Consider the following 12,848-nt stretch of genomic DNA (forward strand, 5'->3'; position numbering starts at 1 on the left):
ATCTTTCTTACACATCTCACGATACGATACTTTTTTGAGAAATAGATCTGATAGGAAAGGGGGTGGAGTGTTGATATACGTGAAAGCATGTTTGAAGGCTAGAGAGTGTAACGTGCAGAGAAGTGATATTGAAACCATACGGGTTGAACTTGAGAACAAAAGACGTCATAAGCTTATTGTTGGGGTTTGTTACAATCCACCGAATAGGGATCAAAACTACATTGCCAAAATGCATGATGAAATTTGCTACATGTGTAAGCGAAAGAGGGTTCTCATACTAGGGGATTTCAATTACCCGGGTATTGATTGGGAGAACCTTTCATCTGGAAATCAGTATGAAAGAGACTTTCTTAAGTTGGTGCTTGAAAATTTTTTGTATCAGCATGTATCAGAAGCCACTAGGGGTACTGCTATTTTGGATTTAGTTCTTACTAGTTCTGAGGATCTAGTTGAACATGTTTCGGTGGGGGAAGAGTTTTCTTCCAGTGATCATCGTATCGTCAGATTTCACTGTAACTTTTCCTCGGGTAAGGTTGATAACAAAAGACTGGTTCCTTGTTTTCGGAGAACTAACTTTGATGTTTTGAGGAGAAGGTTAGCGGAAGTTTTCAAAGACCGGTTGGAATCAGTAGGGGTGGTAAGTCAATGGGAAGAATTTAGTACGAAGCTGTCCTCTGTTTTGCACGACGTCATACCCTTTGTTCGAAAAAAGCGTGTTTGTACATCACACCCTCTATGGTTCACGGATAGCGTGCGGAACCTTTATCTTGAAAAGAAAAGAGCATTCAGAGAGTATAAAAGTGGATGTGGTGACCTATCATTGTTTACTGATAAAAGAAGACTGTTGAAGAAAGCGATAAGGGATAGTAAAAAGGAAGTTGAATCTAGGTTGGCAGATAACATTGGCTCTGACCCAAAATCATTTTTTCGATACGTCAATAATGGATGTAAGGGGACAGTTGGCCCCCTCTCGATAGGAGGCTCTAAGGTAGAGAGCATGTGTAGTGCTTTCAATGACTTTTTCGCATCGGTTTTTAATGGCGATAATGATATTCGATATACGGGTGTTGCATGGGGTAATAAAACCCTCAACGATATTCAAGTAGAAGACGTGGAGGTCCTAAATCTTCTAAGAAATGTATGTGCAAGCAAAGCACCAGGACCAGATGATATCTATCCCAGGGTTCTCAGGGAAGGTGCTAATGAGTTGTTGGGGCCAGTCGCACAGATATTCAGGAGTAGTGTTGCTGAGGGTATCGTCACGAGAGATTGGAAACTGGCTAACGTTGTTCCGATATTTAAGAAGGGTAGTAGAGAAGTGGTGTCTAATTATCGTCCAGTGAGTTTGACGAGCTCCCTCTCGAAATGGAAATTATCATCAAAAGGCAGTTTGTGAAGTGGATAGACGAGAATAATGTATTGTCGGATAATCAGCATGGGTTCAGGAAGGGGAAGTCATGTGTAACTAACCTCCTTTGCTTCTATGATTACGTGACTAAGGCTTTGGGTAAGAGCAAAAATGTCGACGTTGTTTACCTTGATTTCCAGAAGGCATTTGATCGGGTCCAACATGGCAAACTCTTGAAGCGTTTACACGAGATTGGAATAGGGGGCAACTTGCTGAATTGGATAGAATCGTGGTTAAGAGATAGGTCGCAACGAGTTATGGTGAACGGGGAATTCTCTGGTTGGACAGACGTCACAAGTGGAGTTCCTCAGGGAAGTGTCCTTGGCCCCATACTTTTTTCACTTTTTATCGACAAACTCGATCAGGGTATCGATGGAATTACTAGCAAATTCGCAGATGATGTGAAGCTAATGGGGGTAATCGGAAATGAAAGCGATAGGGAGTTGCTCCAGACCAACTTAAACAAGATTGCAGCATGGGCAAATGAATGGAGCATGACGTTTAGCTTAGATAAGTGCATGGTCGCTCATTTTGGTTCGAACAACCCACGGTTCTCTTACGAGTTGAATGGTGTCACTATCCCGGATGCAACTAGAGTCACCGATTTGGGAATTCTCATTGACGAGCGACTTAAGTTTTCTGAACATTGTTCAGCGGTTGTCAAAAAAGTGAATAGAATGCTTGGTCTCATTTTCAAAAAGGTCTCTTCGCGTTCTCCTAAAGTCATTCTTCCGCTTTTTCGAGGCTTAGTTCGTCCTGGACTGGAGTATGCTGTAAGGTTTTGGAGACCATACCTACAGAGGGACATAGACTTGGTTGAAGGGGTGCAGAGAAGAGCTACGTGTGTCCTTATTGGCACACAGGGCTTGAGTTATGAAGAAAGACTTCATTTTTTGAATATGTTTACATTGGATGAACGCAGGTGTCGAGGAGATATGATCGAAGTGTTCAAAATTTTCAATGGGATGGATAGGATGGACCATGAACTTTTAGTACACCGCCAATCGACTGCTTTTACAAGGGGACACCAGTATCGATTGGTGAGGGACAATGCAAGGTTATGGTGTCGCAGGGAATTTTTCTCCAATAGGGTTGTTAATAAATGGAATAGCTTACCCCCGGAGGTAGTAAATTGTAACACAATTGACACGTTTAAAAAGAAATACGATAAACATGTTGGGGTAAATCGAGAAGCTATCCATTCTTAGAATAAGACAACCATAAGTATTCTTTATGGGCATTGTATAATATTTTATCATGTGTATATATTGTTTGTAATTTGTGTTAATTGCATTTTTAATTGGGTTGCTGTATTTTTGAAACATATGACATCCATATTTTTATGGGCATCTTTTTATCAGCCACCTCGTTGGGCATTTTGCCTGTTGTGGCGTTGTATTTGTATTAGATGTTATGTTCCAATCCCCTCCCTGTGTGTGCTTTCAGGTTTCTTATTACACAAAGGAGGATTTTTTCGCTTTTCTCCATCTTTATATTTGGGGTAAGATCTTTATTTTGGGATATTTATTCTAGAAACCTCTCCATGGGTGGAGATATAGGGGGGGGGGAGATGTCAAAAGTGGATTCAACTGATCTAATAGAGTGTATATATGAACTGACATCATCTTGCGCCCCCCCCCTCCCAGACTTTCAAGTCTATCTCCACCTATGAACCTCTCTGGTGAGCTTCCTCTTATTTTTTTTAGGCAATCACTGTGAGGAAAGCCTATTATAAAAAGGATCATCTCTTCAGAGAAAAAAATAAGGACTTTTTCAGGGGAAGCTGTAAAAAGCAAAGAGTTATAAGGGCCATTCCAGAGGGAAAATAAAAAGTTAGGATCTTTTAAGGACCATATAAACCTGTGTTTTTTTATTCTTGAATAAAATATATATGCCATAGGATGGAGGCATTTTTCAAAAAATGAAGAACATGAAAGGGCGCAAAGATGAGGGAGTGATTAAGAAAAGTTAGGAATTGGATTGGTTCTGAAAAACACTGAGACACTGATAGCTTTAACTGCCTTGCCAACGATTCTATGCAAGCCATGGCCCCACAAGGGTGGGGACTGACAGGGCTCCAGGGGACCCGGGACAATTAATAATATTTTTTTTGTTTTTTCATGATATAAATTTATATATATCAAATTGATTTTCTGTGTGTGTGCATATGTACTCTATACAAATCTATAATTTTAGATCGATCATCGCCAAATTTTGCATATATTTGCAAATGGGACCGACTTGGCTACTTTAAAATTTCGACAGAGTTGGGCAAGTGCCCAAAATAGGCAAAAAACTGTCGGGCAACAATGGTTTTTGGGACTCCACAATCACTTTCTGAACGGTTACTTTGGTTACCGTGGTTCCCTAGCAATGCATTTCAGATGTGTTTTATGCCTTTACAATGGTTTGTCGCTTCTCTAATCCTGTTAGCATATGTATATATGTATAATAGGTTATGCCTTTATAATGGTTGGCCACGTTTCCAATACTCCCAGTAATGAGGCGTTTTGAATAGACGTCATAATCGTCATCAGCATCGCTTTGAGGGTCAGGAAAAGGGTGATCCTCATAGAAATCAGTGTTAAAATTGCTGATTTTACTCTAGAAATGCAAAAATTTGGTGGTTTTCTGTCACATCAATAATTTTTAAAATTGTATTGAATTCTATATTTTTGAAATATTGAGTTCCCTTAGAGATTTTACAAAGCCCAGGAGATTAAATATGAAGTAATTATCCGGACCTACTTTGAGTTGGATATCCAGGCAATAACATTAATTTCAACTTTTTATTTGTATCTTCTCAAGCATGAAAATTAATATCTCCATATGGTCTTTTGATATTCAACTGCATAAATTGATATAGTTTAGGTTGTTTTAAAATCAATTCTGGGTCCGTAAAGTACATTGAAGAAATTCCACTGCCTTAATTAAGCATTTTTGGAAGCAGAAACAGGCAGAAATAGATAACTTGAAGTTTGAGAGGGGGATCGAAATACCTAGCGCCCCTTAAAAAAGGAAAAAAAAAATTTATTTTTATGTTTCTTTAAATCTAGATTTGCTTATTTCATCAAGACGCGCAGGAAGTCGCCACTTAGACACGGTTTGCATGTCCCTCAAAGAAAGAGGGAGATATCACATGATCCAAACAGCCTCATTCAAGAAAACCCAGGCAGTGCTGGGTATTATAGCTAGTTATAGCTATAAAAGAGTCCGTGAGAAGTCTGGCTTGGGGGACCCCCAAAGGTCCCAGCTCACCAATAGATTTATATCCCCCATGGGACAGAGCCTGGGTTATGTCTGGCACTACAGCTCACCAATAGATAGCACCTTCATTTCCAACCCATCTCATTATGGCAGTAAATTGCAATATAGCAATACGGCCAAAGGTGGTGTTTGGTTGAAGTATCTTAGGGGTCCCGCTGAGGTGTATAGACAGTTCCACACAGCACATTTCTACACATGGGGAATTTGGGGGTAAATCCGCACAGTCCTTTCCTGCACTTGCGAAAACAAAGCCCCTTCTTGTCTTTCTTTTTGTTTTTCTTCCTGTCTTTCTTCCCTATCATAAATTAACCAAAGTTATAAGGGGGAATGCATCCACATGAAAGTGTGCCACTAAAATTATCTTTCATGCATTAAATAATAGGTAAACCAAATCCAGAGATCAGAATGCTTACCCTGGGTTTGAGAGGAATAACTAGAAGAGAACTAGAGAATAACTAGAAAACAATATGAGAAATACAGTGGTTTCCTTATGAGTCAAGCAGAAGTGGATTTGGAAAGCAAAAAAGATGCAAAAAGTAGGCTAAACTGAACAAACGCATTTCAAATATTCTCCTTAATTATGAAAGCACGAAAGATATTAACAAGTGTTTGGAATCCTTAGTTTACATTGCAAAATTAGAATAAACTTTTGCAACAGAATTTTAGTATGTGTTTAAACATCTATAACCGGAAATAAAAAATATTCAATGAAAAAATTATTACAATATTTCACAGTTAGATTTTGTTAACCATGTTTTTCTTTTTCGACTAAAACATCCATGTTTCAACATTATAGCACCAAATTATTTTCGAGTTAATAATTGAAATATTTTGCAAGCAAATTTCCGGTTATTACTCAACCATTATTTCTTATTTGGAGTTCTGAGTTTTTCCCCTGTGTCATTTAAATGTGCTTTTGAAAAATTTCAAAACAAGGTCTTTTTGAAGTGAAAGTCAAAATTTTGCCTTCCACAGTATTTTGGGTTATGAGGTTGCGTGATTTGGATAAAATGATGGATTCAGGATAATTGATTAATTTCTTAAAATAATTATTTATTTACAACACGAAACATAAGACGAAATAAAAAAATCTACGGAGCGACATGTTAAGCTCTTGATGGTTTGATCGCTTCTCTTGCGATTTCCCGCGCGACAATCCAATGGCGTCGGCTTTACAAGTGCCGCCATCTGTGAGATAAAATACAAATCGAATCTCACCACATGAGTTTCCCCCCAGTGAAGGAACATGGTGAGAGAACGATAAATGAGATACAAAATGAAAATGTGATACAAAAAATTAATCATAAGATGCAGAATAATAGATGTGCAAGACATAATACAATGATGCAGGAAATCATGTGCAATAAGTATACACTTAAAAAAAAAATATGATGCAAAATGTACAATTAAATGCAGAAAATTCAATAAGCTGTACAAAATATATATCAGATGCATAATATAAATGAGATGCATGAAATACAAGATGCAAAAAAAATCAATGAAATGTAGAATTATATGATGCAAAAAAAATATTATGATGCACAATTCGAAACAAAATTAATTTCGGTTATCAACCTAGGACTGAATTTGACTTTTCTGCCAGACCTAGTGACATATGGTTGTACTGGCAGTGTCATTTTTCTTTTCTTCGAGCTTGTTTTTGTCAAGTTCCACACAGACATCGTTAAAGATAAATGCGGGTTTCACTCTGTCAAGTGAAACACAGGTCTTTCTCCCATTTACATTTAAAGTGATATTTTTTTCATTACGAGAAATCACTTCATGGGGTCCAGTATATGGTTGTGTCAAAGGTGGTGTGATCTTGTCAATTCGAAGAAACACATGTGAGCAAGTTTGCAGTTGAGGATGCACATAAATTTTGGATTGACCATGAGCTGATGTTTTGCATGATTTGATGCTATTCATACGCTCTCTGAGCTGTTGTACATATGTGTATGTTGATGAGAGCTGACCGGGTGTATCCGTGCAGAGATCTGCAGGTAATCTCAAAGATGTACCAAACACTAACTCTGCACTAGAGGCTTTGATATCCGGCTTGACGGCTGCCCTGAGACCAAGTAAGATGGCTGGCAATGTGACGGTCCACTTTGGATTCTCATGTGCCTTCAATGAGCTTTTTAAGACACGGTGGAACCGTTCGACCATGCCATTGGCCTGTGGATGGTAAGCAGTGGTACGAATCCTGCTAGTGCCAAGCAGGTTGATCAGTTCTCTGAAGAGTGATGATTCGAACTGCCGTCCTTGATCGGTTGTTATGGTTGATGGACATCCATAACGGCAAATCCAACCATCGAACAAGGCACGACAAACTGTGTCTGCTGTGATGTCTGCTACAGGTATGACTTCCGGCCATCTGGTGTAGCGATCAATTACTGTTAAGCAGTATGTCTTTCCTTCTGAAGGAGGCAGAGGTCCAACCAGATCGATATGAATATGAGAAAATCTTGCATCGGGTGTTGCAAAGGTGCCTAAAGGTGTTTTGGTATGCTTATGAACCTTTGAGCGTTGGCACTCATTGCAACACTTTACCCAATCTTTGATGTTCCTTCTCATGTTAGGCCAAACGTATCTTGCAGATATTAGCTGAGTAGATGATGTTACACCTGCATGAGCAAGATTGTGGAAATGATGAAAAATAGTCTTGCGGAAGCTCGCTGGAACAAATGGTCTTGGTGAGCCTGTAGACACATCACATACCAGTTCTGTTGCGGTAAATGGACTTGGTATTGACTTGAAAGTCAGTGAACTAGAGTTGTCTTGCTGTAACTGTTTTAATTCAGGATCCTCTCGTTGAGCAGTTGCAAAAAGGTCAAAATCCAGGAATGGTGATTTGGAAATCGAGTTGATTTCTATTCTTGAAAGAGCGTCAGCTACCACATTATCTGCACCTTTAGTATGACGAACATCAGTGCTGAATTGCGAGATGAAGTCGAGGTGTCGCCATTGACGTGGGCTGCATTTATCAGGATTTTGCTTGAAGGCGAAGACAAGAGGTTTCTGATCTGTGAAAATTATGAACTCACGGCCGTCTAGCATGTGCCGGAATCTTTTGACAGCAGTGTACATTGCTAACAGTTCTCGGTCGTAAGTGGAGAACTTCTGTTGACTCTTTGTCAGTTTCATGGACAGGAATGCAATGGGTTCCCATCCTTTTCCATTTGATTGCATTAGCGAACCACCGACTGCTAAATCACTGGCGTCAACCCATAGACTTAGCTTGGCACCAGGAATTGGATGGTGAAGTAATGTTGCACCCGCTAAAGCTTGCTTCGCATCGATGAATGCTTGCTCGGCTGGATCAGTCCACTGAAGGATATCAGCTGGCTTGGTTTGAGTAGCTCTTTTGGATTTCTTTTTGTTTTTTATTCCCTCCAAAAACTTGTGTAGAGGTGTTAAGATGTGTGCAGCTCTGGGCACAAAACGACGATAAAAGTTGAAGAGACCAAGAAAACGTCGTAATTGAGTGATGGTTTTTGGCTTAGGAAAGTTCAGGATGCAATCAACACGATCTGTTAAAGGCTCGATGCCAGATCCAGAAACTTTGTAACCCAAAAATTCAATTGATGAACCACCAAATACACATTTAGAGGGCTTGATGCTGAGGCCATATATTTGCAGACGTTCGAATAACAACCTTAGATGTTCGATGTGCTCTTCTGGTGATTTCGAGGCTACCAGTATGTCATCAACAAAGGCATATACAAATGGAAGTCCACGAGTGACCTCGTCAATAAACCTTTGGAATGTGGCTGCAGCGTTGCAAAGGCCAAATTGCATTCGAGTGCTCTCGAACAACCCAAACGGTGTGATAATAGCACTTTTATGGACATCTTCCGGATGTATAGGAATCTGATGATAGGCCCTAATGAGATCTATATGGGAAAAGATTTTACTACCATGCAATTCAGATGTAAAGTCCAGAACATTTGGAACACTGTACCGGTCTTTCACAGTCTGTGCATTTAAAGCTCGGTAATCACCAACTGGACGCCATTCATCACTGTCCTTTTTCGGGACCAAGTGCAGAGGTGATGCATAGCAGCTGTTAGATGGTCGTAAATGGCCGAGGTCAAGCATCTGCTGAAATTCTTGCTTCACGATTTTCAATCGATCAGGAGCTAGACGTCTTGGTTTGGCATGCACAGGTGGACCAACAGTCTCAATATGATGCACGACAGAGTGTTTCACAGGTTGTCCTGGTTGTGGTGGTTTGATGATGTCGGGAAACTTGCTGAGAAGGCTGTGGTAGATGGTGTCACCTTCGATGAGTTTGATTGAGTGAACTTCTGCAATGTGAAGATCACAGTCAGTATTGAGTTTTGTTGTCCTATCCAGCAAACATCGTCGTCGGAGATCCGGAACAAGATCAAAGTTGAACAGAAAGTCTGCCCCAATGATGGGTGTGGAAACATTAGCCAGTAGGAAAGTCCAAGTGAAATTACGACGGAGATTGAAATCTAATGTCACCCTCTTTTGACCATAAACACTAATGGATGAAGCATTAGCAGCAGAGAGCTTCATAGTGGCGTCGTTGTGATGGTGATGCTGGAAGGATAGAAACATCGGATCCAGTGTCAATCAGGAATCGAATTTTGGAATTTCTGTCCATGGTAAAAAGGCGACGAGATGCCTGTGGCAAGGAGCATGTCGCGTTTACTCCTCGCCCGCCTCGTTTTTTTGAAACTTGCACGGCGACACGCACTTTCTGGCGTTGTTGCCGAATTTGTTGTGATACCAGCAGAAGTTTTCCGATCGTGGATGCGGACTGCGCGCACGTGAGGTACGTTGACGAGAGTTGCTACGCGAACGCAGGACGTTTTTCAACTCGCGGCGTAACTGAGCCACTTCGTCCCGAAGTTGCGCGACGGAATCCGGCTGTTGCGGTTTCTCAACTGCGTCAACATGATGAGGGTTCACTTCATGAATTTTGTCGGCGAGTTGAGCAGCTTTCTCGAGAACGAGTGGAGTGACAGCAGCGAGAATGGACTGAGTTGATGCCGGTAGGTGTTGGAGAAAAAGCTCCATCAGCAATTCGTCGGAGACAGAATGCGATTCCGCTCGTCGTCGCAATTCGCGGAGAATGTCGGATGGTTTCCGATCTCCCAATGACCCGCATGTTAAGAGCTTTCGAAGTTGAGTGGACGACGACTCGCTCGACCGTTTAATCAGTTCCGATTTCAGCCTTTCATACGGATCCGTGGCCGGCGGATTAACGAGAATGTCCCGGACAAGAGCCGCACTTTCCGGAGGCAGATTCGCGACAACATAGTTGTACTTTGTGACAGATTCGGTTATCGGTTTCGGAACAGCGAGAGCGAAAGTGCTTTCACACATGATAAACCACAGCGCTGGATCATGGTAGTTAAAAAGTGGTACCTGAACGGCACTTACTTCCATGATGAAAATCCAGAAAAAGTGATGTCAAGTTCCGGAAAGCGAAAGTTCACTTACGGGAAACACCAGTAGATTGCCTCGTGCTGCAGTGAAGAAACTGGAACTTGTTTGAAGTCCGCGGTCACCATACTTTGGGTTATGAGGTTGCGTGATTTGGATAAAATGATGGATTCAGGATAATTGATTAATTTCTTAAAATAATTATTTATTTACAACACGAAACATAAGACGAAATAAAAAATCTACGGAGCGACATGTTAAGCTCTTGATGGTTTGATCGCTTCTCTTGCGATTTCCCGCGCGACAATCCAATGGCGTCGGCTTTACAAGTGCCGCCATCTGTGAGATAAAATACAAATCGAATCTCACCACAGTATTTTCAATTATAATATTTATGTGGAGGATTTTAATTCATGTTATGGATGGTGGGGGAGGGGGGCATGATGCAAGCAATTAGGAGGAAACAATGTCATTGTCTACCATCACGAAGAAAATGATCAAACTTGCTCCTCATTCTCAGCAACATGACTTCCCCAAAAGTTAAAATGGTCTATGTCCATTCAAATACACCAGTTACACATTATAGGGCTGGAGCAACACCAGCTATAGCAGAACACATCTAACACGTCTATGGAGACATTAATTTTCATGCTTGAGAAGATACAAATAAAAAGTTGGATATTGCATGGATATCCAACTCAAAAGTAGGTCCGGCTAATTACTTCATATTTAATTTCTGGGCTTCGTACCTTTAAGCAAACTCAATATTTCCAAAATTGAGAATTCAATGCAATTTTTTAAATTATTGATGTGTCAGAAAACCTCCACTAAATTTCCACATTTCTACAGTAAAATCGGCAATTTTAACACTGATTTCTATGAGGATCACTCTTTTCCTGACCCTCAAAGCGATGCTGATGATTATGACGTCTATTCAAAAAGCCTCATTACTGAGTATATTTAAAATGTGGCAAACCATTATAAAGGCATAAATTATTATACATATACATGCACTAACAGGATTAGAGAAGTGACAAACCATTGTAAAGGCATATACACGTCTGAAATGCACTGCTAGGAAACCATTGTAACCAAAGTAAATGTTCGGAAAGTGATTGTTGAGGCCCAAAAATCTTTGTTGCCCGAAAGTTTTTTGTCCATTCGGGGCATTCGCCCTGTTCTGATGAAATTTTAAAGTAGCCTATCATTCAAGTTGGGTCCCATGTGGTATATATGCAAACCCATTTGGTATATATATAGATTATTATTGCTTACAAACATCAGCAGCAAAAAAACTTTTAAAAAACAATTTCATACCAGAGTGCAAAAACTGACTGGATGTGGAGTATCAGGTTCCCCATCTTCATTTTTCTTCTTCCTGCCAGATAAAAATATTGGAGAAAGTGAAGCAGTCATATTAATTTTGATGAAAATCTTGAATTAATAATGATTAAATTAATGGGTAACACTACATAATCCATTCTAGTTCATTTAGATTTAAAGCAAACCTTTGATATTCTTGATTCAAAATATATTGACCATAAAATTATACAATGATCAAGAGATCAAGTATATTGGAATGATTCAAAATCTAATTTCTCAAAAGATATCAAGCATTTTCCATAAATTAAGCCTTAAGCAAATACATTTGATTTAAAAATGGTACCACAAGGGATCAGTTTTATATAACAAAACTACAACTGACAGGAAATACATAGGAATAACAATCCAATGTCAAGGAGGGATAAGTCATGAGGACACTTTTTCCTCAGTTGACACCAAGACTATTTAAATTAAAATTTATACTCTGATAAAAATAGCAAAAAAAAAAAAAAAAAAATTTGATTCAAACTATCATTCCTATAAGAACTGGGAAGTTAAGTAAATTAAGATTTTTTTTTTCATTACTTGGGTTTTTTCTTTTGAATTAGTGACTTAATGTATGGGGGGGGGGGGGGAGAGGTAGAGCTAATCAGAGAAACATTCTAGCAAAACATTCTATTGAAACAGAATATTTACAATAAAAATAAGGGATACATCATAACACACAGACAATGAAAATATCAATAAATTCTATGTCGTATTACTGAAGGAATTTTATAAAGTAACTTATTCAGTTTTTAGGGTGTGCTTTTCTTTTGATATTTTATTTTTTTAAAGAAAATATTAAAAAAAATCAATTTTTGGTTGGCTTGGGGAACACCAGTTCCTTATGCACTCCAAGGGCGTATCGAGGGGGGGGGGAGACTGACCCCCCCCAAATGTAAGAAAATGACCAAAAAAAGTGAAAAGGATTGCCAAATATATTGTTCTATCACTTTGGTCCCCCCAAACGAAATTTTTGGCTACGCCCCCTGATGCACCCCTTTCCCCTGCAAGCCTATACAGCAGAGCCGAGGACTGTCGTGCTTAGCACTCAGGTGCTAGTAGTCCGGATTCACACATTAGACTGATACGATAAGCGATACAACTGTGACATTGACTTGGTTTTTTTCTTTTAACCAATCTGAACCTGGCTGTAGGGTTCTTTGAGATCACGGTGGTCCAGGCAGGGCCGGATTAAAATATTTGAAGACCCTAAAAGCACTCGAACGGTTCAAGTCTCCCCCCCCCCCCCCGTATCTAAAAGTATATTACTCGATATCAAATCTATAAAGGAAAAAAAACATTAAATGAAATTTTATATCTCAGAAGTAACTAATCTAGGGAAGAATTATATTTGATATTTTTAAGCACAGAGAAAAAACAAGGGGGGGGG

At 39.6% G+C, this 12,848-nt stretch overlaps 1 protein-coding gene across 3 annotated transcripts in view; it reads right to left on the reverse strand.

Annotated features, from left to right (window-relative positions):
• LOC149088330 (ATP-dependent translocase ABCB1-like) overlaps positions 1–12,848 on the reverse strand; it is a 532,351-nt gene that overhangs the window by 311,401 nt on the left and 208,102 nt on the right. For all 3 annotated transcript variants that reach the window (XM_089247148.1, XM_089247163.1, XM_089247155.1), the window contains exon 4: positions 11,408–11,468. In XM_089247148.1, coding sequence (XP_089103274.1) covers positions 11,408–11,468 — 61 coding nt within the window. The remainder of the gene's footprint in view (positions 1–11,407; positions 11,469–12,848) is intronic.

Source organism: Pholcus phalangioides, unplaced genomic scaffold, assembly GCF_987345545.1.
Source record: "Pholcus phalangioides strain wild (caught in Gottingen) unplaced genomic scaffold, Ppha-v1.0 ptg000003l_1, whole genome shotgun sequence".
In the NCBI taxonomy this organism is placed as follows: domain Eukaryota; kingdom Metazoa; phylum Arthropoda; class Arachnida; order Araneae; family Pholcidae; genus Pholcus; species Pholcus phalangioides.